General features: G+C 29.8%; 1 protein-coding gene across 3 annotated transcripts in view; it reads right to left on the reverse strand.

Moving 5' to 3' along the window:
- LOC118200294 (potassium voltage-gated channel subfamily KQT member 1-like) overlaps positions 1 to 24,324 on the reverse strand; it is a 640,573-nt gene extending 616,249 nt beyond the window's left edge. Inside the window, exon 1 of one of the 3 annotated variants that reach the window (XM_085823702.1) lies at positions 21,751 to 24,324. In XM_085823702.1, the coding sequence (XP_085679828.1) occupies positions 21,751 to 22,148 (398 nt within the window). In that variant the 5' untranslated portion in view covers positions 22,149 to 24,324. The remainder of the gene's footprint in view (positions 1 to 21,750) is intronic. The other 2 variants (XM_085823701.1, XM_085823700.1) reach the window with 2 other exon arrangements.
- Positions 24,325 to 24,587: the final 263 nt, after the last annotated feature.

Raw genomic sequence — 24,587 nt, forward strand, 5'->3', positions numbered from 1 at the left:
ACCGTATTGAATATTTCTCTCATAAATCGTTTTAGTTTCTTATATCCCTTGAAACCCAAGTATTTTACAAAGTTTCTTTGAATACTGTTGAGAGCATTTTCATAAAGTTTTGCAAATTATTTTCGAAAATTATATAATTGGAAATATATCATTAACTCCATACCAAATTCACGAAACTGCATTTTTTGCTACTTCATTTACGTCAGTTTCTGTACTATTTTCAAAGTTTTTCTGTATACTAAAAGGAAAAGATGCATATTTCATGAGACAAATATATGCGAAATATTTTGAGGAAGTCGTAAAACTATATATATATATGCCAAACACATTAATATTAATGTATTTTTAATGCAGCAAAGATTTTGCAGATTCATAAGTTTCACATGGTGTTGATGATATATTTAGGGTCCATACTTAGGGAAATAAGAACCCTTAGCAACTCTTTTCGAGCACTTTATTTGCAGTTTTATTAAACAGATGAATGATGTAGGCGATAAAAGGTCAAAGAGTCTTTCATAAGAGGGCGAAAGAAGTTTTTATTTGATTTAGAAATGTAATTTATTTTCAAAGAGCCGCAATTTTTCAAATATATGTATAAATTAAGTATACTGCCTAAATGCATCACTTCTAAAGCAATCTTTCATATGCAAATAGTGAAACGCATATTTATTCTGATCTACATTCTCAAAACAATTGTTGAAAAGGATTTTTGTTGCTCGTTACAGGTCGAACAAAAGCGTTCGGAAACATTCAGTCGTTGCCATAGGAAATGATTTAAATGGCTTTGTTACCGTAGCAAGATAGTTTCTTTAAATAATTAGAATAGAACAACTGCGGTTGTTTCTAAGACAGTTTTAAGTAACATCACCCCCGCAGGGTTTCCTTACGATCCCATTTCCGTGTTTCTAAATTTAGAATCGTTAAACTGACAGCTTGCCGTGTGTCCCTTTTGTTGCTTTTAATAAACCTTGTACTCTTTAAACTTTCAAAATGTCCTTTTCCGTTACTTGCCGTGTTAATGTCATAACACAGTTATTTTTTATGATATTGTTAACCCACTCAGAAATAGATATTCCTGGAATACATTGAAATAATAAAAAATATCTTAAGAGAACTCTACTAGAAAACTAGCGTATTATCACTGCATCTGAAAACAGTATGACAGAGACCTTGAGAAGGTCTAAACAATCTTTTTATTAAACTGAACTCTTAACACAAAAATCTGCAAATAAACCACTATTGTGAAGACGCAAATAAACCCATAATTTTCAGTACTTAAATTTAAATTTTTATAAAAGTATTCTAAGACTGCACAGTTACTATTCCTGCGTTGAATTTTACTCGTTCTTGTATTTGCTATCAAATGCAATGCATTTGGCGCGGAGAGCGCTTTGTTTTTTTTAATCACCACTGGCTAAGAGTACCTCCTGGGACAAGTAAAACCCTACGATTTTTGAATACTTGAAGCGCCAATAAGTCACGAGTCAAAATCTAACAACGCCGCGGGAGTGCCAGGAGTTTTGAAGTGCCTTCTGTCTCTCTCTCTCTCTCTCTGAAATCCAAAACCCTCGGCTTAAATACACAAAAAGCTAATATGCATTATGTGAGAATTATTTAAAGAAGAATTATAAATTCAATTGTTATAAATGATTAATTAACATAAAAACCTCGCAACATGCTTAGGTAAACAAATCTATTGAACTGTTTGCGAAGTACTGCACGAATGGTTAAAAATGTCGAATGGTGTAAAGTTTCTGAAAATTATCAATTAGATATGTTTTATCAATTACCTACGTTTGTAAATATTTTAAAGCGAACAAATACACTAAGAAATACACTGCTTTTGAAAGAGCAATTTTTACATTGATAAGCAATATACTGCTAATTTGGAAGATAAAATAGAGAATAAAAACAAAAATTATTCTCAAGTATCAAATGCTTTCTTAAATTGTTCCGTTACATTGATAAATGATGTACTCAGATTTGGAAGAGACATTAAAGATCTTACGCTGCATGGCGTTGCAGCATCCTCAGAACTGGAAATTTATCATACCGCTTAAAGTATTTATATAATAGCACTATAACATCGCATGAAAAATTGGCAGGCAAAATTAATGGTTTGTAACATCAAAAATCGAAACTCTCAGCGGAAAGAAAACCCATTTCGTTATTGTAGCACCGCTTATTTACAAAGTCTTATTAATTACGGAATTACGAATAATCATCATGAAATGTATGCTAAAAACTTCTGAGGACCACGGTAGCTAATGATATGTTATAGTTCAAAAAGAGTTATAGCAATTATAATTCTTGTATTATTAGTAGTAATAGTAATTTAAGAAGTAAAATAAATGTGAAATTACAAAAAGATAAGAACTATCCTAACATACATAAAAAGCACTACAATTGTGTATATTATAAGTTTTTAAGAAAATATATGATATACTAAATATGATATACTCGTATATAAAAATACAGAAAACTATGAATTATTCTAACATACATAAAACCCATTTCCAGGTTATATATTACAAGTTCCAAAAAGTTTACGTAAACTTTAAAACAACTTTATTTATATTAAATATTCAAACAAGTCCTCATATGATAAAGGATAGGAGCATTTATATAATGTGCCGTTCCTTTATCATGAACGAAGCACACGAATGCAGCAAAATCTATGGTTCCGATGCGGAGCTTTTGTCAAAAGTATTTTAGCTGAATTTGGTTTCTTGTTTTAACTCTCCTTCTCGAAAGGCTGATAAATTATACAAAGCTGATTTTTATTTGCTCTTTTTAATGGGATCACAAAATGTAAGTAAGAAAGCTGTTTCGTAGACATATCTACAAGTTCTGACACGTACTATAATTTAGGAACATAATTAAATATTGAGATAGCTCTTCTATAACTGCTCTGTCATTTTTTAAAGTTTTTTTCCTCTGCGTATTTGGAAGTTGTGTTCTTGTATGTTGCAAATATTTTAACATTTTTTAGTGAAAACAATGAATATTTTTTTAATTTCGTAAAAGCTAAAATTCATCTGTATGAATATGCAGACATTTTTTACTTCCTTATAGGAATTAAAGAAAGTATTGTGATCGCGAAAAATTTCAGGAATCATATTTCAACAGAAATATTCACTTTGATCTTTCCCGAATTCATCTGGATGACTTTTGTGCGTGACATTTGTACGCACAGGCAGAATAAAGGACTTTTGTTTTTAAAATTCATTTCAAAATACCATAGTAAAATGGATTCAAAATGCATTTTTTCGTGAAGTCTGTACGTACGTACATACGTATATATGTATCTGGTATAACTCAAAAAGGATTAGCCGTAGAAAGTTGAAATTTTGTATATCTACACTGCTATTACATCTAGTTGAGCACTTCCATTTTTTATTGCAATCGGTAGTACCAAATGTACGTATCCACCAGCTTACCCGGCTAAAATGTCCTTACCCGGCCCTTTATTTGCACAATTGTTGGTCGTAGTCATATACTCCCAAGTGTTTGGTCAATTTTTAAAAAATGGTAATTTTGGAAAAACAAAGAAATTTAGCTTTTAATGCAGTCTTCGGGGTCTTATTACTTGTATTTGGGAAAGTTTCAGTCCATTTCTTAAAAGAAAATTATAAGAAGTTTGATTCGCTCTCGACAAAAGTCGACCGGGATATTTAACTTCAAAATTTGTAATTTTTTATGTCATTTTCAACTTGCCTTGAAGTAGCGGTTAACTAAAGAATAATTCAGGGAAGTAACTTAAAGTGCAGTAAGAAATATATATATTAAAATATAATTTAATGTTCCGTGCACGGAAGTCGTGTGGTGATAACCATATCCGACTTTATTTATCTGAAATTAATACCTACTTTATGTTAAAATCATTTTCGCACACATGCTGAATACACGTGACTTGAATAAATTTTAAATTCTATAACAATAACAGAATTTGTTGGTTTTATGGGCCCAAATTGGTCTCCAACATTTTTTGAAAGAAATTGTAACAAAGAAACAATATAAATCGCCGTCAAGTTTGGATTCACTTGCTCAAAATATAGCTATCTGGCATATATATACATATACATACATACGTTTTTTAAAGCTAAACAATGAATGTAAAGAACACTTGTAAACTACAGGTACCATGGTTTATCTATTGTATTTCTACTAATAATTAATACTTACTACTATATTATTATTATTAAAATCTAATTTAATATGCTCTTGAGTATTCATTTTAGGGATACGTAACCATAATGTTAGGCTAAATTGCTGGCATATGTAATTATAGTGTTATATTTCGTGCGGAAAAATATTTTGTATCTCTTTCCATCGGTGGATAAATTTTGCCCTTTTCAAAACTCTTTCTTTACACTTTCGTCTTAATCTATCTTAAGACTAGATATTGGCTGTGATCCATCTGCTACATCATCAATCAAAAGAAAACGACGTTCTCGAGCACGTGCTATTTTTCCAGGGATACTTCATCTAAATTCTTTCCGTTGTCCAACTATTAAAACTTGTAATATATTTACGGCTTAAATTGATCACAGCTTTCAAAACGTATTAAGAAAACACCACAGAAGAAATTGCGGCTGATAGTGACAGCAAAGGCCATGCAGATTACTAATTCTGTCTTTATGGGGAAATAAAAATGGTCAGTTATTACTGTTTCTCATTCATCGGCGTTTTTAGCATATGGTCAAAAACGTTTTAAATGCAGGTAATGTTCATACATCAAGAGTATCAAGGTTTTTCATACTTCATTATTTCAGTTCGAAATAGCTCGTTTTCAGCCTCTACCACTGAATAGACTACATACTACCAGAAACGAAAAAAAAAATCAGAAAAATAAAGGTCTAATAAACGATCAGAAAAGGTAGTATGACCACGACAGCAACCTAAAATTTTACGAAATTTCTTCATAAAAATGTGTCTTAACATGTTTTTATGTTTATTTTCTTCTATCGCCTTTGAAAGAATCTTTATTGGATAGTAAACATCGATAATAGCGCTTTTTTTTCATGACTGAAAAACATTTGACAATGTCATTTTTTATAAATGTTTTCAGTCCTGCTTGCGATTCTTCGCGTAATTCATTTGCAGTCTAAATCGTTTTCCCTTTTACCTTCACATTTTATTTTAGGAAAGGAAAGCAAACGCAAGGAGCTAAATCTAGCAAACAAGGAAAACCTGCTGTGTTCTTGAAATTGGGAAAAGCTGCTTGCTACCCAGGAAACAGGATGCGCATTGCCGAGATGCAGAATCCAATTCTTTTTGTGCCATTTCTGTAGCAGTTAAACAATTCGTAACATACCGCCTTACGAATCCATACTGTACCGTCTTGCAGACCAAACACATTTTCTTCAAAAGATCTTTAAGCATTTAATTTTTTTTTTTTTTTTTTTTTGTATTTTCTCCAGTTATGTAACCTTTTGTTAAGCGTACGCACTGTTTCTTCACATCATCAGATTTCGTCGGCGATTAAATTGCGAAACATGATATTAAAAATGAGTGCTCAGCATTAAGTTCACGCGGTAGAACGCGCATACGGAAAGCCTATGATCAGCAAGCATAAACAGAAAATATAAGTACCGTATTTAATCTAAAATAAGCTCTCCCTCCTCGAATATACATATAGGATATTTTTTAAGTAAAAATATAAGTAAATATCTGATGAGAGCATGGTTCTGATTAGAATTCATTTGTTTTGATTAGAATGAAAGGTAAGCTGATTAATTAATATTTTATCACGGTGCATAAAGACAAATTAGGAAATATCAGTTACATACTGTCATTTGTTTGCTTTATGGCATATCAGCGACCAGGATAGTGGATGCACATCTAGAGTAAAATAGCTCAGTTAGACGTGGCTATTATAATTAACGTGATATTTACCTGTGAGTATTTAAATAGTGTAATTATGCTATATAGTATAATAATTGAACTCCTTTGTTTCATTTTGCAACTTCATTTATCAAAATATACGATTATGAAAGCCTACCAAATTTTAAAACCAGAATGTCGATGAAGAGAAGTCTTGTATTCCTGCAAATATTTACGAATTTCAAATAACTTTTAGGTAGTCTTTTGTATATAACATGTAAATTGCTTTTTAGAAAGATTATAACTGTATTATCCCTTATTAATTAGGACACTGTAACATTCGAATTACTGGAAAACGCTAAATTGAATTTCATCAAAAGAAAATGTTTCATAAAACATTATACCAAAACATTTAAACGAGGAATATTTACACCATCTCAACAAGTAAACTTAATTTGAAAAGTTTGATTTTATTTAAGATTCTTGAAGAAAATAACACTCTTTTTAATCATCTAAACTTTGAATTAAAATAATTCTTCCATCTTGTATTGCATATGCTAAACACTCTGTTCGTTCCTTGCACCTATATTTGTTGATTGACGAGAAACTGAATTCTTTTCATGCTTTTCAAGCAATTTGAGAGCTTAACAATATCTGTCCGGAAAAGGTACGGGTCGCATTTGAAACATCCACGTGTTCTGCTTTTAATGGTATCCTACCTACTTAATGAGGATATATATTCAAGGCATTTATTATTATTCAATTGCTTGTATAACTGAAATTAGTATTTTCGGCTTGCATCCACAAACTATTCATATGCTCCCTTATTATGAGGTACCGGTAGAGGAAGTCTAAGCTAGGTGTAAAGAAATATTCATCCATGTGTTCTTGGACTTAAAGTGACATTTTGAGAGATAATCAGCTATAAAAATTGTAATACAAAAATAATATTTTTAGGATAACATTTTACCCACTTTGTTAAGCACATATTATGTCAAAGGTCTGTGACTATTTTTACAGGTCATTCAATCTTCATAGTTTTTAAACTATTGAAGCGTAAAATGCAATAAAATATTTTCATAAGGATCCAAATTCTGATGCTTCACAGTTTCTAAGAACATTTCTCAACCAAGCCGCTTTTTCAAGTAGTAGACGGCCGCTTTCAGAAGTATGAAACCTACATGGATTAATTACCATCATTATTAGACAGTAAGATTTCACACGGTTTTCAGGAGAAGCTCATACTTTAAAAACAGAAAGGTATTTTAGACAAGATAAAAGATTTAGGAAAGTGGGCCAAGCAATTTGAAGGCAGTTTTCGTTTATGTCCTAATTTCAGAGTTTACTAGTTCTAGAAACAGCCTATACCGTTTTTAAATAAAATTTGAAACACCTGCAGACATAGAAGTTCAGTTTTTCAAATCAGAATCAGAAAATCAGTTTTTTCTCCGAAAGTACTCGCTCATGAGAAAAATAACAAGCAATAGAATGCTTTAAATAAATTAATGACCTAAAACATTTTTCCTGTTTGACAATTTGTAGAACGGCACAAAAGTATTTAATTTCGTTCGCTTTTGCTTCAAATTCTACTTTTCTATTTCACAATTCCTCTGATCAGAAAATAGGTTTTTCTTTTCTACTCTCTTTCTTCGAAGATGTTCCATAATTTGTTTTTTCTCCCTCATTATTTGCGGATTTGCGATATAATTATGCTGTTCAAAGCATAGTTTTTTAAATACCAGGTTTAAGCAACGCGGTAATCTGAATGATAAATAAGGTTTTCTTTAATACCTCATTTAGGCATATATAATGGAACATAATAGCCAAAAAAAGCCCATTATATTTTGTACGATCTTTATTTGCTCCCAAAAAAATTGATTTTACAAACCTTCATCTTTATTCAAAAGTGAAATGTTTTTTTTTAGTCTTCAATTACCCATACTGGAATAAAATTTGAATCATATGCGTCTGAATACTTATGAATACTTCAGGTATTCATATTATTATTGGTATTTCCAAGAATTTAGTAGCACAAAACACATCCATCTTCGAACCCTCAAAAATTTCATAAAAATTAATTTTAAAAATTAAGCAAAATCTGTTTAAAAGTAAAATTTACTGCCATAATGAAAGACTTTAGTGCTAAAACTTTTGATCAGGAAAAAACTTTTGATCAGGAAAAAAGCTTTGATCTAAAATAAGGAGGCAAATTTCAACATAAAACTTTTTTCTCACTTTTAAGAATTTTCTTTTTACCTAAACACAAATAATATCATTTTAAAATTTCCGTTTCGTGTATCAGAGAGATTACAGAAACATATCTAAAAATAAGCAAATGAATTTTGCGCAAATTTGAATTAGGCATTTGCAAATTGTTTTAAACTTTTGCTAAATATTTAGAATCGAAAGAAAAAAATAAATATTTTACGTGTTTCTAAAATGTGAAAACATATTTAATCGCAGTAAACTTTAAATGTTTCAGGCTAATATTTTAATAATCAACATTGTTATATGCATATAATTCAAATTAATAATATGTGTAAGCATGTACTCAGAATTGTATGAACTTGGGTAACTTTTAGACTGAGCTTAGTCTACAAAAAATACTCTGGGAAATTTCCATTCTATACTTCAATTCAGCATTATTGTTTTAGGGCTTATCATACTTATTTTTTAAAAAACATTTTCTCAGACTGAGAGATAAAGACTATTATATTTACAATTGCCATCTTTAAACACAGTAATATATTACAGAACATCAAATCGAATGTTGATTTATAAATAAGTACTTGTTTTATTAAATGCCTCTCGTATATTACAATTGCCATATTTAAGCTAAACAGTACATATGATATTAAATAGAATGTTGATATTTAAATTAGAGATTGTTTTACTAAATGACTTTAGCAGGGTATTTTGTACTCGTAAATTCTAAAGAAGATTACATTGTTTGGGCCTTAATTACTTTGTTCGATTCAAATTCATAATTTGAAAGTTAAACTAAGTTGAAAAAATAATAATCAAGGTTTCAGATCAAAAGCAACTAGAGAGCAAATAAGCGATCGTTTCTAACTAAACATTTACCAACATACATATTAGGTTGTGAAAACTGAGAAGTAATACTTGAGAATATAGACAATTGGGGAACAACGAAATAATTGTTTTCTGCTACTATATGTTAAATATCTACAAAGTAGTTAAGTGTGTTTAAAATGCTTCTCAAAACAATATTTCGATCTTTCGATCTGTATTACTCCTTAAAAACCGATAAACCTATTTTGTCGAAAACTCTTTTTTTGAACAAACTAACGCACATGAAGATAAAGTTATAGACATAACATTAGAGAAAATGGCAAAATCTCAATATTTTTATTAATTCTCAAGCGATTTATGTCAAGAATTACAATACCTAATGTCCTTTCAGAATATTTGATCGAAGGAAATATGTTATTCATATTAATATTTTAAGACAATAATATTTAATAATATTAAACCAATTAAATTTGAATGAATTTAGAGCTACGGTCTCAATAATTTTATTTAAATGAGAAGTAATTGGGCGATTACCTTAGGTAGCATTTCTTCATCTGTGATCCGCGGACAACAAGGTATCCTCAAAGACTACATTCCGGTCCTAATATATTTCCAGAAAAGGCAAAATCAAAATTCAAATTAATTGCGTATATTCCGCAGTACTTGAAAATCTTAGAATTTGGAAAATACACATGGTAACCGGCTATTACTTTTTCTCCCAAATATCTTTCTGATATTTTATGAAAATCATCACTGCATACCCTACCTAACCGCTGCCCACTCTAGTTTTTGCAACATAACAGGGATTTAAAGCACTGTGTCTCTGGTGCTTTTTATCAGCATGCATCTAAAAAGAGAAGAACTGTGCAAAAATCGGCAGTCTTATCCTTACCTTTTGATGTATAAACTATAAGTATACTGATATAACTACTGTAACTGTTTTAAAACTATAAGTATACTGATAGTAACATATGCTAAAAGACTGCTGACGGGACAAGAGTATGGTGTACACAAAACATTCTAGTTTGTAAAAGTAGTCCCCCACATGAAAAAATTGGAGAAAGCAGACATACGGCAAAACAAAGGATTTAATTATTCTAAGTATTTACTTTTTTTCATCTTAAAAATATATCACTTTATGGGTTAATTATTATTTTATGTAGCCAGTTATTTATAATTTAAGCCTTTACTGTCACTCTTTTCCATTTCCATACCAGAATGCAAATTTAGTCTAAAAGTATTTAAGCTGAGGTTTACAGACTATAAGACACAGCATGGTTCTGCCTCTCGAGTCCAAGTTACTAGGTTTAGCTCTGATAAGATTGTAATTCATTGGCGTAGAGTTATAGCCGCCGATTTTGAAATTATTGCCCTGGTGCGAAGTTTTTAAGTCAACTTTGATTACTAGACTTAATTTTAATTCTGAAATTTACGGTTACTTTAATTTACATTTCCACAAGTGGTGGCTTGATTTTATAAGCAAGAAAATTTTTTTAAAGTTCTGATTTTATAAAAAGGTTTATTTTCAACCTTCTCAAGGCTCCACTATTAATTTTATAAGGTTTATCCTAAGTTTTTAACATTTAATTTTTAATTAAAGCCACTTTCCTATCGTTCTTAATTTCAGCTTACAATTTCCCGTAGAACGTGTTTTCAGAATCGCCGTTAAATGCAAATGAACGAAGAGAAAGTATTTAAAGTTGAAGTTCTACTGACTTCGTTAGAGAGAAAGAGATTCTGACTAGCGAGCGTTCGCCTTTCAGGGTACACTCTCTCTAAGCTATTTCTACGCTCGGCGTCTTTCAGGCCCTTGGTAGCTTCGCCGTTTAGTTAGCGTTAAAGGGTCAATTCCTGTAGAATTTTGATAACTTTGGCTATATCATTTTAGCTAAGCATTAGTTAACTTTTATTTCTTAGTATTCTTGAGTTGAAGCCCAAGTGGAGGCTTTTATGTACGGCCATCTGTGAACTTTAGTAATAAAGAGTAATTAACCCTTCTGGAGTATATGTTCTCTATCTACTGAACTAAAGCGATTATTCGCTTACCAGTTCTCAAGGTTCCACACATTTAGCTGTAAATTATAGGTTGGAACAGTACAACTTCAGGCACAGCGATAATTTGCTCTACGCCTGCACTAGTATGGATATAGTTTATGTTATCAAAGAACAGCAAACTCTATAACTTAGTGTTAATCAATTGCAGTGTTACTGGGATTTTATATATTTCTCAAATAAAATTAACTATATAAATTTATTTCATTAACCTTTAAGTCAACCCATGATTTCTGAATTTATATACATTGTTTTATTTTCTTGTCATTAATGCCATTTTACACAGCATGCCAGTAAAACCTGTATAGTAATATGAAAATTTCATTTCATAGAACATTCATAACTAAGCTACGAGTCTTCTAATGGGAGTTGAAATTTATTTGTCATATGTAACAAAAATCTTTTTGGGTAAAATAATGAAAAAAAAACATTTATCTCATAGCTGGACTGGGGCAAATCCTAAGAACACACATTTTTTTTGTCACTTTATAAAGTTCATTTTATCAACACAAAGAAAGAACACTATATTTCGCACAGCTTCTAAAAACTTGAAACATTATTATTGATAAGCAGCAGACTTCAACAAAACGTATAGGGTTAAGTATAGTATTAAATCTAGCTTAATTGAAACCAATAATTTATAGTAAAGTTTGCTATAAAATGGAAAAACCAACTTGCGATCTGAATGTATCGGAACATAATCTAATGTGATTTTACTACAGAAAATTCAGAAAAGTAGACAGAGATTAAAATTATCTTTGGATGTAATATAATCCAGAGACCCAAACGTTATATATGAATGGGTATGTATTTAACACATTTGATGCCATTTCTAGAATAAAATACTCGTAGTTGGCAAATTGAGTTTACTTGCCAGCTACGAGAATATCTGTATTTGATCGTCTTTCCAAAGTTACTGAATACGAGTATTGACGTAGCATGCAATGATTAGGTGTTTGGCGTACAGGAAGGGGGCTAAATTAAACATGTGGCATACTGATATGAACCACTTATTTCTCAAACTGTAGATATTTGACTATATTCAACTGTGAGTTTACTTGTGTTAATTTATTTATTATAAAAGTAATGTGTTATTTCTATATTTGAAAAATGAAAAAACAGAAAATAACTTAAAAGCATAAAAGTGTATACATGATCTTGGCGTGTGTAAATGGAAGCACCATAATAGCTTTGGCAGTGAATATGCTAAGACTCTGGAACTGATTAAGATGAAGACCTCTAAAATGGTATCCTGAAAGTCAAATAATATGACAGACGTAAGTTAAAGTAATTCAAACTGAGAATAAAATTTTTTATACAATGCTCACGCTCACATGTAAAATTTAAAAAATAATTAGAAACCAAAGTGTTTCTATCCCTATTTCTAAATGGTTGTTCTATCTCTAATCTGTCGCTATATTTTACCTCGTTAGCGAGAGAAACATATGCACATTAGCTATAATAATAGCAAAACATTTATGAATATTATCATTTGAATACATTATATCCATTACAGATATTATTAAAAATTAAATAGAGCTTTAAATTATTAAGAAAATTGGTTATTCTTAAATTACTGAAAAGTTAAATTACAACGACAGTTATAATTTTCAAGTGCAGAATAAAGACCTTTACCAGATCGAATAGTAATATTCTGAAAACTAGCTGTTCGCATGATAAGATTATCTTGTCTCGTTCATTCGCAGTTTGGAACCTGAGGATGATGGTTCGGTAAAACCATCGAAACTGGTTCTGTCAAAATTTGCAAATAAAATGCTTTTTTTTTACTTCTAAATAAATATTTGTTCGGCGTGTTATCTTAACCTAAAAGCTCAATTTGTTTTTCCAGATGTTCCTGGAATGTCCCTTAATCGAAACTTGAGTTCCTTCATTTATGTTGCAAATTTAATATACTCAGAATGACTTCGCGTAATAACAAGAAGTAAATATAAGTATAAATTTATCATTAAATAAAATTGATTTTATTCTGAGCAGCCTCTTCCATTTTGAAGACTATTGTTTCATTGTGGTAAACAAGCATATGATTCAAGCAAATGGTTAATTGACGTGAACCTAAACTAAATTACATCATGTCTGTCTTGGAATCAAGAAACACTTTAGGATGCAAAACAGCACTCTTAGATTAGATTATACAAGAACTACCTGCACATGTAAGTATGCAAATAATGATTAAACTGAGACTATTCTAATCATATATTTACAAAATCAGAAAAACTCCTCCAAAGGAATAGAAGTGAAAAACCTTTCTCCCAACAACATGACCTCTAAATGCGAGAAGCCCAAGAAAATCACTGCAATAAAAAAAAAAGTCAATGAAAGAAGAACCCTAAAAAATGCAGAGCAAAAGAAATTTTAGAAAAGTAAAAAGCAGAAAAAAATGAGAAAACAAGGAAAAACATACACACGAGGAAAAGCACTTACATTGTGACTGTTAAGTAAGAGAAAAATCTGCGCATCTCTCCACGGTTTTCCATAGAATTTAATCCCACAGGATGCTTGGTAATACAACTTCTATTGGTTCACATGATTTTTTTGATTTTCCTGCTTTTAGTTGCTTTCACTTCTTTTCAAGTGGTTTTGAAAGCTTTCAGAGTCTCAGTATATTTGATCTGCAGCTGTTTCTAATTTAAAATTTTCACTTCTTTTAACAGCAAATGTAAAACATAGAAGCCTGCATTTATTTATTAATAATAATTTAGAAAAAATATAAATAAGGGAAAACATTTCATTGGAAATTAAATGTATATTTTCTCAATCACATCCAGAAATGTTAACCCATTGCTTACTAAAGTAACTGATTTTTACAATCAAATACATTTTAATTGAATTATGTCAATATTACGAAGTATCTCTCCTTTTCAATGCAAGGTTTAAATATCGTGACAATTTCTTCATTTCCATGCTTATGACTCATTTAAATCCTTGACATCTATTTTAAGTTACTAATATTTAAATCTGGCTTACCTAAGTTTGCTAAAATAACACAGTTTTAGCTGGCAAACAGTCTTAAGTCTTCACGCGATTAAATGTGTCAACCTGGCATCACAGACGTAGCTTTAATTATTCAAGCTAAGTCAACAAACAACGCAGACCGGAATATCTCATTGCTTTTCATCGTAGAGAAGAATGTAATCTTGAATATTTCTGCAAGCTTTGAAGAGTTTCCTCTGAATTTCCAGCAATAATTGCTGAAGAATTAGAAGTTCAACTATACCTCAGAAGCCTTAAACGAACAAGCAATGCACTGTTCTTGAAATATGACCCAAATAACTTTGTTTACTTAAAACACAGTTTCTATTAGGGTAAATTAAAAGAAGTAAAATATCTGTTTTTTAATTTCCTAATATATTTAAGTGCACACTTAATTACCAAACTACTCTAAATTAGATTTATAAAGGTAAATAAAAAATAACCTATTGATTCAATGAAAAACATCATTAGTCATTTATATATCGTTATTATATACTTTTTGTCACCAGTTCTTAAAACGAAGATAATATGATTCCATTTCTCCTGATTTATTTACAGACGATTATTGTATAATGAAAGTCTGTGTAGTGGAATTTTGAGACAGACCTTCTTTGAAGAAATTTTAATAAGGTATCCTTAACCTATAAAATGTCTATTTCTAGTTGAACAGTTCCCCGAAAATATCTACATGAAGTATTATAATTACACCTGAGTTTAGCTGCAAATTTCTTATGTTGAAATAGCCAATCGAAGTTGTAACTGTATACGGTAATGTTCAGGATTTCAACAATCATTCGTTTTTAAAGCGGCCATTTTAACTTACCACTTTTTAAAATGGACATGGAAAACATTTCAAAATTACTTTTCCTAATCATTTCAGCTTTTTTAGTACAATGGCAAGATTTAAATAAATTAGAAACATATCTGAATCAAGAAGTGAAAGGTCTAGCAACAAATTTGCTATTATAACAGAACAAAATGTGTAAAAATTACGAAATGTTTTGAATTAAAAACAATCTTTTCAAATACGCAAGAACTCACCATAATTACGGATATAAAGAAATTCATTGTAAAATATAATAAAAGTTGTAATAATATTCTTATTCATGATATACCTTCATCTAACACCACAGAACAGAAGTATCAAAAAAGGGTTACAATAATGCAAATATAAATTCAAGATGACAGAAATCTGCCACTTTTTTTAAAATATATATATGTTAATAACAATGTTCACTTCCATTTGAAAGGATGTGTTAGAAAATAGAAGGTAATAATGTAGACTCATTAGGTTATTTTTGAAGCACGAGACATGAAAAATGAGCGATGGACTCCCCGGGGCCTTGAAACTGGACATTTCGAATACGCTTCGAGTGTGCTAACCATTACATCACGAAGCCATGCTGGAAGGAGAGAGAAAATACCCTATAATATTGGGAATTGAAATTCTTATCTCAATATCGTAGCTGCCTGTAGCTGCGAAGCTTTAGTCATGTGGTGTGCATAACATAGTGAATAGCTGGCAGAATTTTCGCAGACCATTCGAACACGGTCATCAAGCACCGTTACCGATAATCGTTAAAACTTGAAATTGCTCTCGAAGTTTCTCTTCACAACCGCCGTTGGTTCTTACAAAATCAACGTAACTTAAGACATTTTATTTCGACCGGAAGCAGCATATAGGGAAAGAATAATTGGATTAGATTTTAAAAAATATCACTGTTAAAGATATCGGAATACCACTCCATGTATTTCAAATTTTAATTCTTGTGATCATTTCTATGAAATTGTAGTAAATACGAAGTTTGCAACAGTACTTGATCGATTGCTACAGTACTTGACAGAGTCACTTGATCAATTTAAAGAAGCCACTGCGTTCGGCTTTAAAAGTGTAAATTATAATAGTTTAGTAATTATAAGTATTCAGATTAGAGTCTCCGCCTCTACATATATAATAAATATTTTGAAAACTTATATATACTCGCATGCAAAATTAAAAGAATTTGCCACATTATGTCGAATTTCTGAAAAACTGTAGGACATATTTTAATGAAATTTGGTATGAATATAGATTTGAAATTGAGAAAGAAATGTACAATTCAAAAGTCATTTTATTTCTCTATGATTATCAGTAAAACTCATAGTGCAATGATGTCCAAAATCTGTGTTGTGATATCGAGTTGAAAAGGAGTCCAATATCGGTTATGAAACTGACAGATAAAAAAAACATATAATTAACAAATAAAATAGAAACTCAAAAACTCTAACAAATAAAAACCCAATTTAACTAATAGGTAAAAGAGAAACTCGATAAACTCTAACAGATAAAAGATGGTATACCACATAGTATTAAAACTTGAATTAATGAACCGAAAGTTAGTAAAATGTTTGCGTTTTGTCTAGCAATTGCGACTTTGAAAATAACAGAAATATGGCTTAAAATTATTAAAGTAAACAAGGAAATAAAATCAATATTTTGAAGATGATTTTTAATTAAATATAAAAAAAATATTTTTCTGATTCTTTAAGAGAAAGTAAATTAAATGTGATACAACCTAGTATAAAAATGTTAAACAACAATTGGCTCTAATTTCCTTGAATCAAAATGAAAATATAAACTGCACTGTTATAAAACACATTTTTAAATGCTCGTTTAAGCAGGGGCAAAAGAAGTTACGTGTTATTTTTGCATTTGCTAACGAGGCTGAGATTACTTAACTATTCCCAAATTACTTTGAAACTAAAGGCTATAAAATGTACAAATTGCTTTGCATTTAAAGACTCTGAAATGGAAGCTTGGCGATTTGTTCTGGCTTCGCTTGATAGACCAAGAAAATCCAAAGAAACTAATTTCAGCTTCATTCGAGTTATGGAATTTTAATAACCATGATTTATTGAATAAAATTAATATTATATATTATACATATATATATTCGAATATTATGTCGTTATATCTGTGAACTTATATATTATAAATATGGATAATTCGATTTATAAAAAATTTTGAGTAATCGAAGTTCTAACACACGAATTAGCTTTAGTCATACTATTATTATGTATCACATCGTTAATATTAATTGCCTGTTATTTATTTAGATATTGTAAAAGGGTCAGCACAAAAATATCTCTAAAGATATATACATAATTTTACAATAGGAGGCGGTAAATACAAGTTCTTTAAACATATGTTGTTAACGAACAAAAAGAAACGAGTTGTAAAATTGTTCGAAAAATAAATTATATCTCTTCTCTTGCAGATAAAAATTAGAGTTTCCAAAATAATATGTTAAATATATAATAATTATATTCAATATGACATTTTAAGTTTAATTTAAGATAATTTTATGCATAAAGAGTTTTAAAAATCATCAAAACATTTTGTAAGAATACCATTTCTAATATAGTGATATCTCGACTTACGAATTGCTTAAGATGCGAACATTTTGAGATACGAATTTCTTTATACACCCATCGGCCTTTTAATATGGACTTATCCTTGGAATTTATATCCTATTTTAGCTTCTAGATTCAAATGGTCACATAATAACAGAGAAGAACAAGTTTTCATCTGTGATGAGATAAAAGAAAATGCCTCTATCAGAACACAAGCCATTGAAACATAGATTAACTTTTCATTTTTATGCGAGTGACAAAAGTGGCTGTAAGATAAAACCTCCGTTGGTTTATCACATTGAAAATCCTCACGTGTTTAAAGAAATGAATGTTAATAAGAACAAATTTGATGTCATCTGTTAAGCTAATAGCACAGCTTGCATAAGAGGCAGTTCTTTTCTGAATGGGTAGTAAAGGTGTTCGATCTAACTGTGAAATTGTATCTGCAAGAAAGGGATGTACCTGAGAAAGTTCTCCTTGTAATGGATAATGCTCCAGCACATCTACATTTTAAAAAAGTAATTTGATGCACAGTTTACATTTTTAAGCTCTTATCTTCTAATACTATAACAGTCTTACAAAAACAAAACATTATGTCCAATTTCAAAAAGCTTGATACCAAAGCTCTTTTCCAAAGATATTTCTAAGTTACGTTGGCACAGAATTAACCCTCAAGGAATTCTGGAGCAATATAAATATTCTTCAGTGCTAGCGTCTTTTTAATTAGGGAAAAAGGAAAAGAAAAACAAATGTTTTTTAGAGAAGGAAAAATATATAGCAATAGAAAGGGAACAGTTAAAACAAGTTATGTAAATAAAATTTTGCAGCACTGGAATGATTTAGAAAAACGTGCTTGATTCAAATCAAACACGTCTCTAGAAAGATCATTATCATTAATTATTAGAATATTAAACAAACGATAGACTCAATCAATGTTCGACAGTTTTTATTTTATTCTAATTCTCTAGCGATACAAAGAAGCAATTGATAACAGCAGAAACAATGAATAAAACTATTCATAAAATATGACTTTTTTAATTTTAAGGATTTTTTCACAAAACATGTACAATCAAAGATTTTGTAATAAAACTAATAATTGATAAAAATACATACTGCTTTCATTTTTTCCGACACATTTTAAACCTTGGACTAGATTAATTGACTATAAAATGAATGATAAAATGAAAAAATAACATACTTATATATAGGTGCCATGTTGCATTTTAAATTTTTTTTTTATTTGATAAATCCTTTTGGATCATTCATAAAACACCATTTTCTCTTTAAGTCAACATTACAATCAAATATATATTAAACATAAAAATAAATATAGGAATATAAATGACAATTTAATCTTTTAACTTTACAAATTATTATTATTATTATTAAACTAAGTATTAAAAAGCAAAGTGATCAGTTACATTTATCAGCAATATCTGAACTGAAATCAGTGTCTCAGAAAAGGTTAATATGTATTTCTTTATATTATATATGCATATATTCTTTTTATTATTTATATATAGTATGTATACGTTTCCATGTGTAGCTAGCAGCAGTAAGCTTGTCTTAGCTTGTCCATTAGATACAAAAATTTGATATCTTTTAATTGATTATGAGGTAGAAATAAGCTTTGTTCTTCACTAGAAAATGAAACTGGAGAAAATGTTCTGGAGTGCTATAAACAAAATTATACGTATACACCTATCTATGCACATTGTTCTTAAATTACAAATTTCTTCTCAATTAAGATAGTAAGAAAACTGCATTGCGCCTGAATTGTATTTTTACAACATTTTGCATTTTCAATTAACAAACGTGCATGCTTAATCAAAACTGATATAAAAAAATCGAAAAATTACAAAGAGTAAAAAGAACTCAAAAGGCAAAATTTAAGATTTCAAATAAAAAATTTCGATGAATATTGCAATGAAATCTTTTTAATGAACGGAGTATAGTACAATATAATGTTTTCATGATGGTTTAGAATTTTTAGTTCAATCATATAAAACTTAAAATGTTTCAAGACAAATAAATCATTTAACGCTACATTTTGAAATTTTGGCACATATACGAATTTCTAGTCTCGTTATTCATTTAGCATTTTATATGCGTATAAATATAAAAATATATGTATTGTAAAATGATGAATTGCTCTTTCAGAGTCAGATACTGAAACTTTTCAAAAATATAAAGTAACAAAAAATCTCATTACCGATAAGTTGCAGCATAAAGCTACATCCTGTTTATGTGAACCGCAATGAAGCTTTCAATCATTTTGACATCAGTCATTTGAAAAACATTTAAAAAAAAAATGTTTAAAGACATGACTCAAGATAAAATGAATTTGTCGCTGTATAATCATAAAAATGTATAAAATCAGCGAAACTTTCGAAGTAAGTTAGAAAAAAATTCTTTGATGTTGTAGATATATTATATGGCGTTTTCGTTTTTGTACATCATAAGTAAATTTAACAGTTTTTCATAATTTTACATAATTTAATAATAAACTTTTATTTTGAATTCTCATATAAATGAGTTTTTTTAGATCAGTTTGGCCAAACTGGCAGTTAATTCAGAATTCAAAAATTTACCAAAACTTCTTAATATTAAACAAAAAAATCAAATAAACCAATATAGATACGTTCTATTCAGGAATATTTAGGATTGTTTTTGAAACGTATCCAGGAGATATTTTTCCCATTATATTAGTAATTTTATTTACATTAGAATATGTAAAATTAAGATCTGAGCATTTACTTAGCCATTAACATCAACTTTAGGTATAGCATATTTCATATGAAGTTATTTGCAGCTTTATTACAGAATTATTTTGTATCAAAAGGATCTAAAAGTGATAAAAGATAAAAAGTAACTGCCTTTAATGTGTAACATTCACCTTGTTATAGAAGAAAAATGTTTTTATTTGTAATGAGATAGGACATATAGTTATGTGATTTAATTGTTGATTACATTTCTATCAATCAAATCTCACATTTTATTTCATAATTTCGCAAGTATAGATATAAAAAGTTTTCGGTATTAGAAAACACACAACAGGTACTTTTTTCAAATGTAAAACGCTTCTTTTTACAATAATATTTAATCATTCATGACGAGTTCTAAATTTTTTAAATCCCCAAATAATCAAAAGTAATGTGGCTTGTACAGTGAAATGATTTATCTCACCGCTGAATAAACTTTCTCTTGAATTCTGTTTGATTAAGAAAGTTTTTTATTTAACAAAACATGAACAGTCTGTATTGATTTTTAATTCTGCATTAATAAAAATTCGCTACTTAATATTCCATGCAACTTAACCAGATATAAGAAATCAAGAGGTTATCATCTAATCAAAAATAATATTGATTACAACAGTAATAATAGTACAATTTTTAAACTTTCAGAACGTGTATGCATCTGCCTGGAATTCAACACTAAAACTGAATTTGAATACATACAATTCAAATCCAGCTTTAGTGTTCAGTGTTACTATTCAACAATTTGGATAAAGTGTGATTTAGCAAAAATTAAATTTAACTTATTTATTTATATAATTTTGAATATCAAATGTTTTCTCCTGAATTAAATAGTGAATATCAGAGTAAAATACCTTAAACCTAAATTTTTATGTATGCAAATGCTCTGTTAATCTAAAGTTAAAGAATACAATTGTCGCTTTTTAAAAATGTTTATGGAAATTATATGTAAACTTAAATGCTGGCAACACTTTTTAACAGATGTTGATTAAACAATGCACGCAGATAAACATAATCAACTTAACACTTGTAAAGCCTTAGTCTATATGAAAATCTGTCGTCCTGTTTCATGGCTAGATTTTAAGAAATTCGAACTTTTAAAAAGTCTGCTTTCTTCTACCATTTAAGATCGTTGCTCTAAATTTTGCACATATTCGTATAATAGAATAAATAATTGCAAATTGTCATACGTATCATGTTTCAGAATTGAAGATTAGGTAAAAAGATGTAACTACAAAATTCCTTTCTTTTTAGAAATACTAAATAACAGTTTGAATTTTTCACTGACTTTCATTGCTATCTTAATAATTATAAGTACAATTAGTTGTAATGTATTAATCACTGTTTTACACGTCTTTGCAGGCAAGCATCGTACACAGTATAAAATAAAATTATTTTCATCTCGCTTTCCAGCTAACAACTTTCCCATTTAACCCCGATATACTCCTACGAAATAACCTGGAAATACAAAACTTTCAAGAGATGTCTTGGAATTTTCGATAGTATAAAAATAAGAGCTTGTCAAGTTTACTAATTAATATAATTCGTATTCTTAAAATGTAAAAGAAGTAGCCAAATTTTATTGCATTGTTCACATAATCAAACATTTTACTAAACAGAACAAGATTGCTTGACCTCGTAAAGAATGCATGATTACAAAAAACGTTCACAAAATCTAATAAGTATAAAATCTACTTACACGATCATATGATATCCTATAGCCTTCCAGCCTCGGGGCCGCTCCAAGAAGTTGTTCACTTGAAATCGCAGTTTCCTGTAGCGGGGATCCCTGTGACGTTGACGAGTGTTCATTGGTTTTCCCCACAAACTTAGTCTAGGGTGCACCAGCCGAGTGCCCCCTCGTCGGCAGAAGCCCCTCTTTAAAGGGCCTACAGTTGGTACCTCCTGAGACACTCCTTTAGAAATCGTTGGCGCAGAAGTTCCTGTAGAGGAACTTGAGGTTTTGCCATTGAGTCCTGAAGGCTGTTGCTGAATGAGTGTCAAAGGAGTGGCGTTTATTATAGAGGAACTTATTTGCGAGGGCGGCTGCTCTTGCTGAATATCGTGCTGAAGTTTATGAGTTTTAGACCGCCACATTTGTAGTACCTGAGGATGCAACGTTGTCTTCCATTAAGAAAGCAACGTATAGCCGCTAGTGGCTACGTAAGTGATCAAGTAAATAGTTACACCTTATGTTTTCAAATATAATCGTTTCTTAGCTCCAAAGGGAGTAGAAAGGAATTAAATTGTATTAGCCTATTACATTAATAGTTTCTGACAATATAATTTAAATTTTCACCTCTTGAAGCTAAATTTCCATATATTTCTTTATTTATTTTCAGTGGGAAAGTGGAATCATTACCTTACGAAATCATTGCATACTTGCAATTTCACGAAATCTTTCTCACTACTCTCTTTCGCTCTCTCAGCCGTCTATTTCCTTCAAAGACGTTTCAAATTACGAGGGATTTATACACAACATTTAATTAACTCACTTATAATTTAAAGAAACGGTAGGCGTATCTTATATTCTACGCTATTTTCTATTCATTTAATGCGATCATCATGAGCACATGCATATGTAAGCATTTTGTTAAAGAACTCGATCTCACATTTCTGCTACTTGGGTCAGCTAAAAGACACATAACCATACCTCAAATTACTCTTAATGCTAATTCTATGTTAATTTAATTCGCCTTCAAAGATTTAGTATCACGATTTATTCTGTTATTCATTTGCACTTTTGTAATTAGCACTTTAAACTGTTTTGCTCGTTAGATATATTTACAGATTTTGGGCCAGATTCTATCTATTTATCACAACATTTCTTACGTGAAAAGTACAAATTTAAATATACTTTTTTTCAACTAAATCTAAATTCTTTCGAATATAAATTTATCTCCTTTTATAAGCTACTTATCTTTAGTATGTGTAAGAGTTTTCGAGTAAAACTACAAGTTATTAAATTAATATTTATACTTAATTTTGTTTTCTAATTTAATTACTTTAACAAAATATTAATTCTCTATTTACTTAAATAACTCCAAAAGTAATGTTTTATATAGTACTATTAATTATAGATAATGCTAATGTTAATACCTAAATAGTGTAGCTAACTTAGTTAATAAGGCATCAAAACCTTGTGCACTCGTAGTGAATTACCCTGAAAGTGTTTTAAACTGTACAGAAAAATAAAAAATTGGTCCGTCACAACCAGCAGAAAGCTCATAAGAGTAAAGAAACTAGTTGATATGATTAAACTTTTTTGCTAATACTCTAACTAATTTTATCAAGTGCTTTTGCTAAGGAAGAAATAGAGGAAATATTTCAGTTAGTGCAGAAAATGTATTAGTTATCAGCTTACCATGTTTCTCCCGTAGATGTCTCTTTCTACAAAGACTAAGTAATTACTTTTAATCATTAACTAGCCAGATTTATGTAACCTAAAATAAATATCTTTAATTATTTCTAATTTTTCTCATAACTACCAAGTTACAGAAATTATGAAATTTTCCGTACGATTAATTTCGTTAGATTATCACTTAACGGTTTATTAAATTCATAGTGCATTAAAATACATAATACATGGAAAATAATCCAGTTTAAAAATTTAGTTAAAAGAACATGGCAACAGCATGTACTCTTTGGGCTTCTGGTTGCATAAGCTCGTGCCTTTTATAAGGTCATTACTTAACTACGTTTGGATGCAAAAATATTTTACCAGTTAAGAAAATTAACTCCGATTTTTTCTGGAGCATCGAATTTTATACTTCAGATACTTCAGTATGAAATTCAGAAGAAACTTATCAAAATTAAACCTCATTTTATAGCGTTAATGAGATAAAAATAGTTTTGACTCTTATTGCTAAAAATTTATCTCCTTGAAATTTTCAGACAAACTAGTATTTTCTTGTAAGTTTGCTCTTATGACTTTCCAAATAAAACGTTATTTCTAATACTCAGTGCAGTTCAGAAGCACACTGAAATCAGAGCTAAAAAATACAAGTTATAAATAATAATTCTAAACAAAACCACACCGAAAGTAACTAGCAATTCTAATAATCCAAATCTGATGTAAAGTTTTGCACCCACGCAAAGCGAATATAGAACGAAACCGCAAAACACATAACACTTCGCAAAGACAAACAACACACACTGCCAGCTTTTTCAAATAAACTACAGAATTTCGACTAAAAATAGCTTCCGATCGCTACGTTTTTAAAAGAGCAAAGACAACGGTGAACTACTATTCTACTTCGCGCTAGCGACACAGAATGTTGTCAGCCGATCTTCTTCTTCTCCTATGTTACCAGCAGATGGCATTGCAGCTGCAGTGGCACCTGGTGGTAGAATCTGACGCTGTTGCATCGCCGGTGAATTTCGACGCGGAGGAGAAACTCCGAAACGGAAATTAAGTTTTATTTTATTTATTTATTTTTTTTTTTTCTGTCTGCGATTTTTGTATTTGTGAGATGTTATTTGAGAGGAGTTGATAATAAGCCAGCATTCTTTGAATATTCAGCATGTCAAATAGGT

Source organism: Stegodyphus dumicola, chromosome 9 (genome assembly GCF_044657685.1).
Source record: "Stegodyphus dumicola isolate Sdum_Otavi_A_Nest chromosome 9, ASM4465768v1".
Taxonomy (NCBI): domain Eukaryota; kingdom Metazoa; phylum Arthropoda; class Arachnida; order Araneae; family Eresidae; genus Stegodyphus; species Stegodyphus dumicola.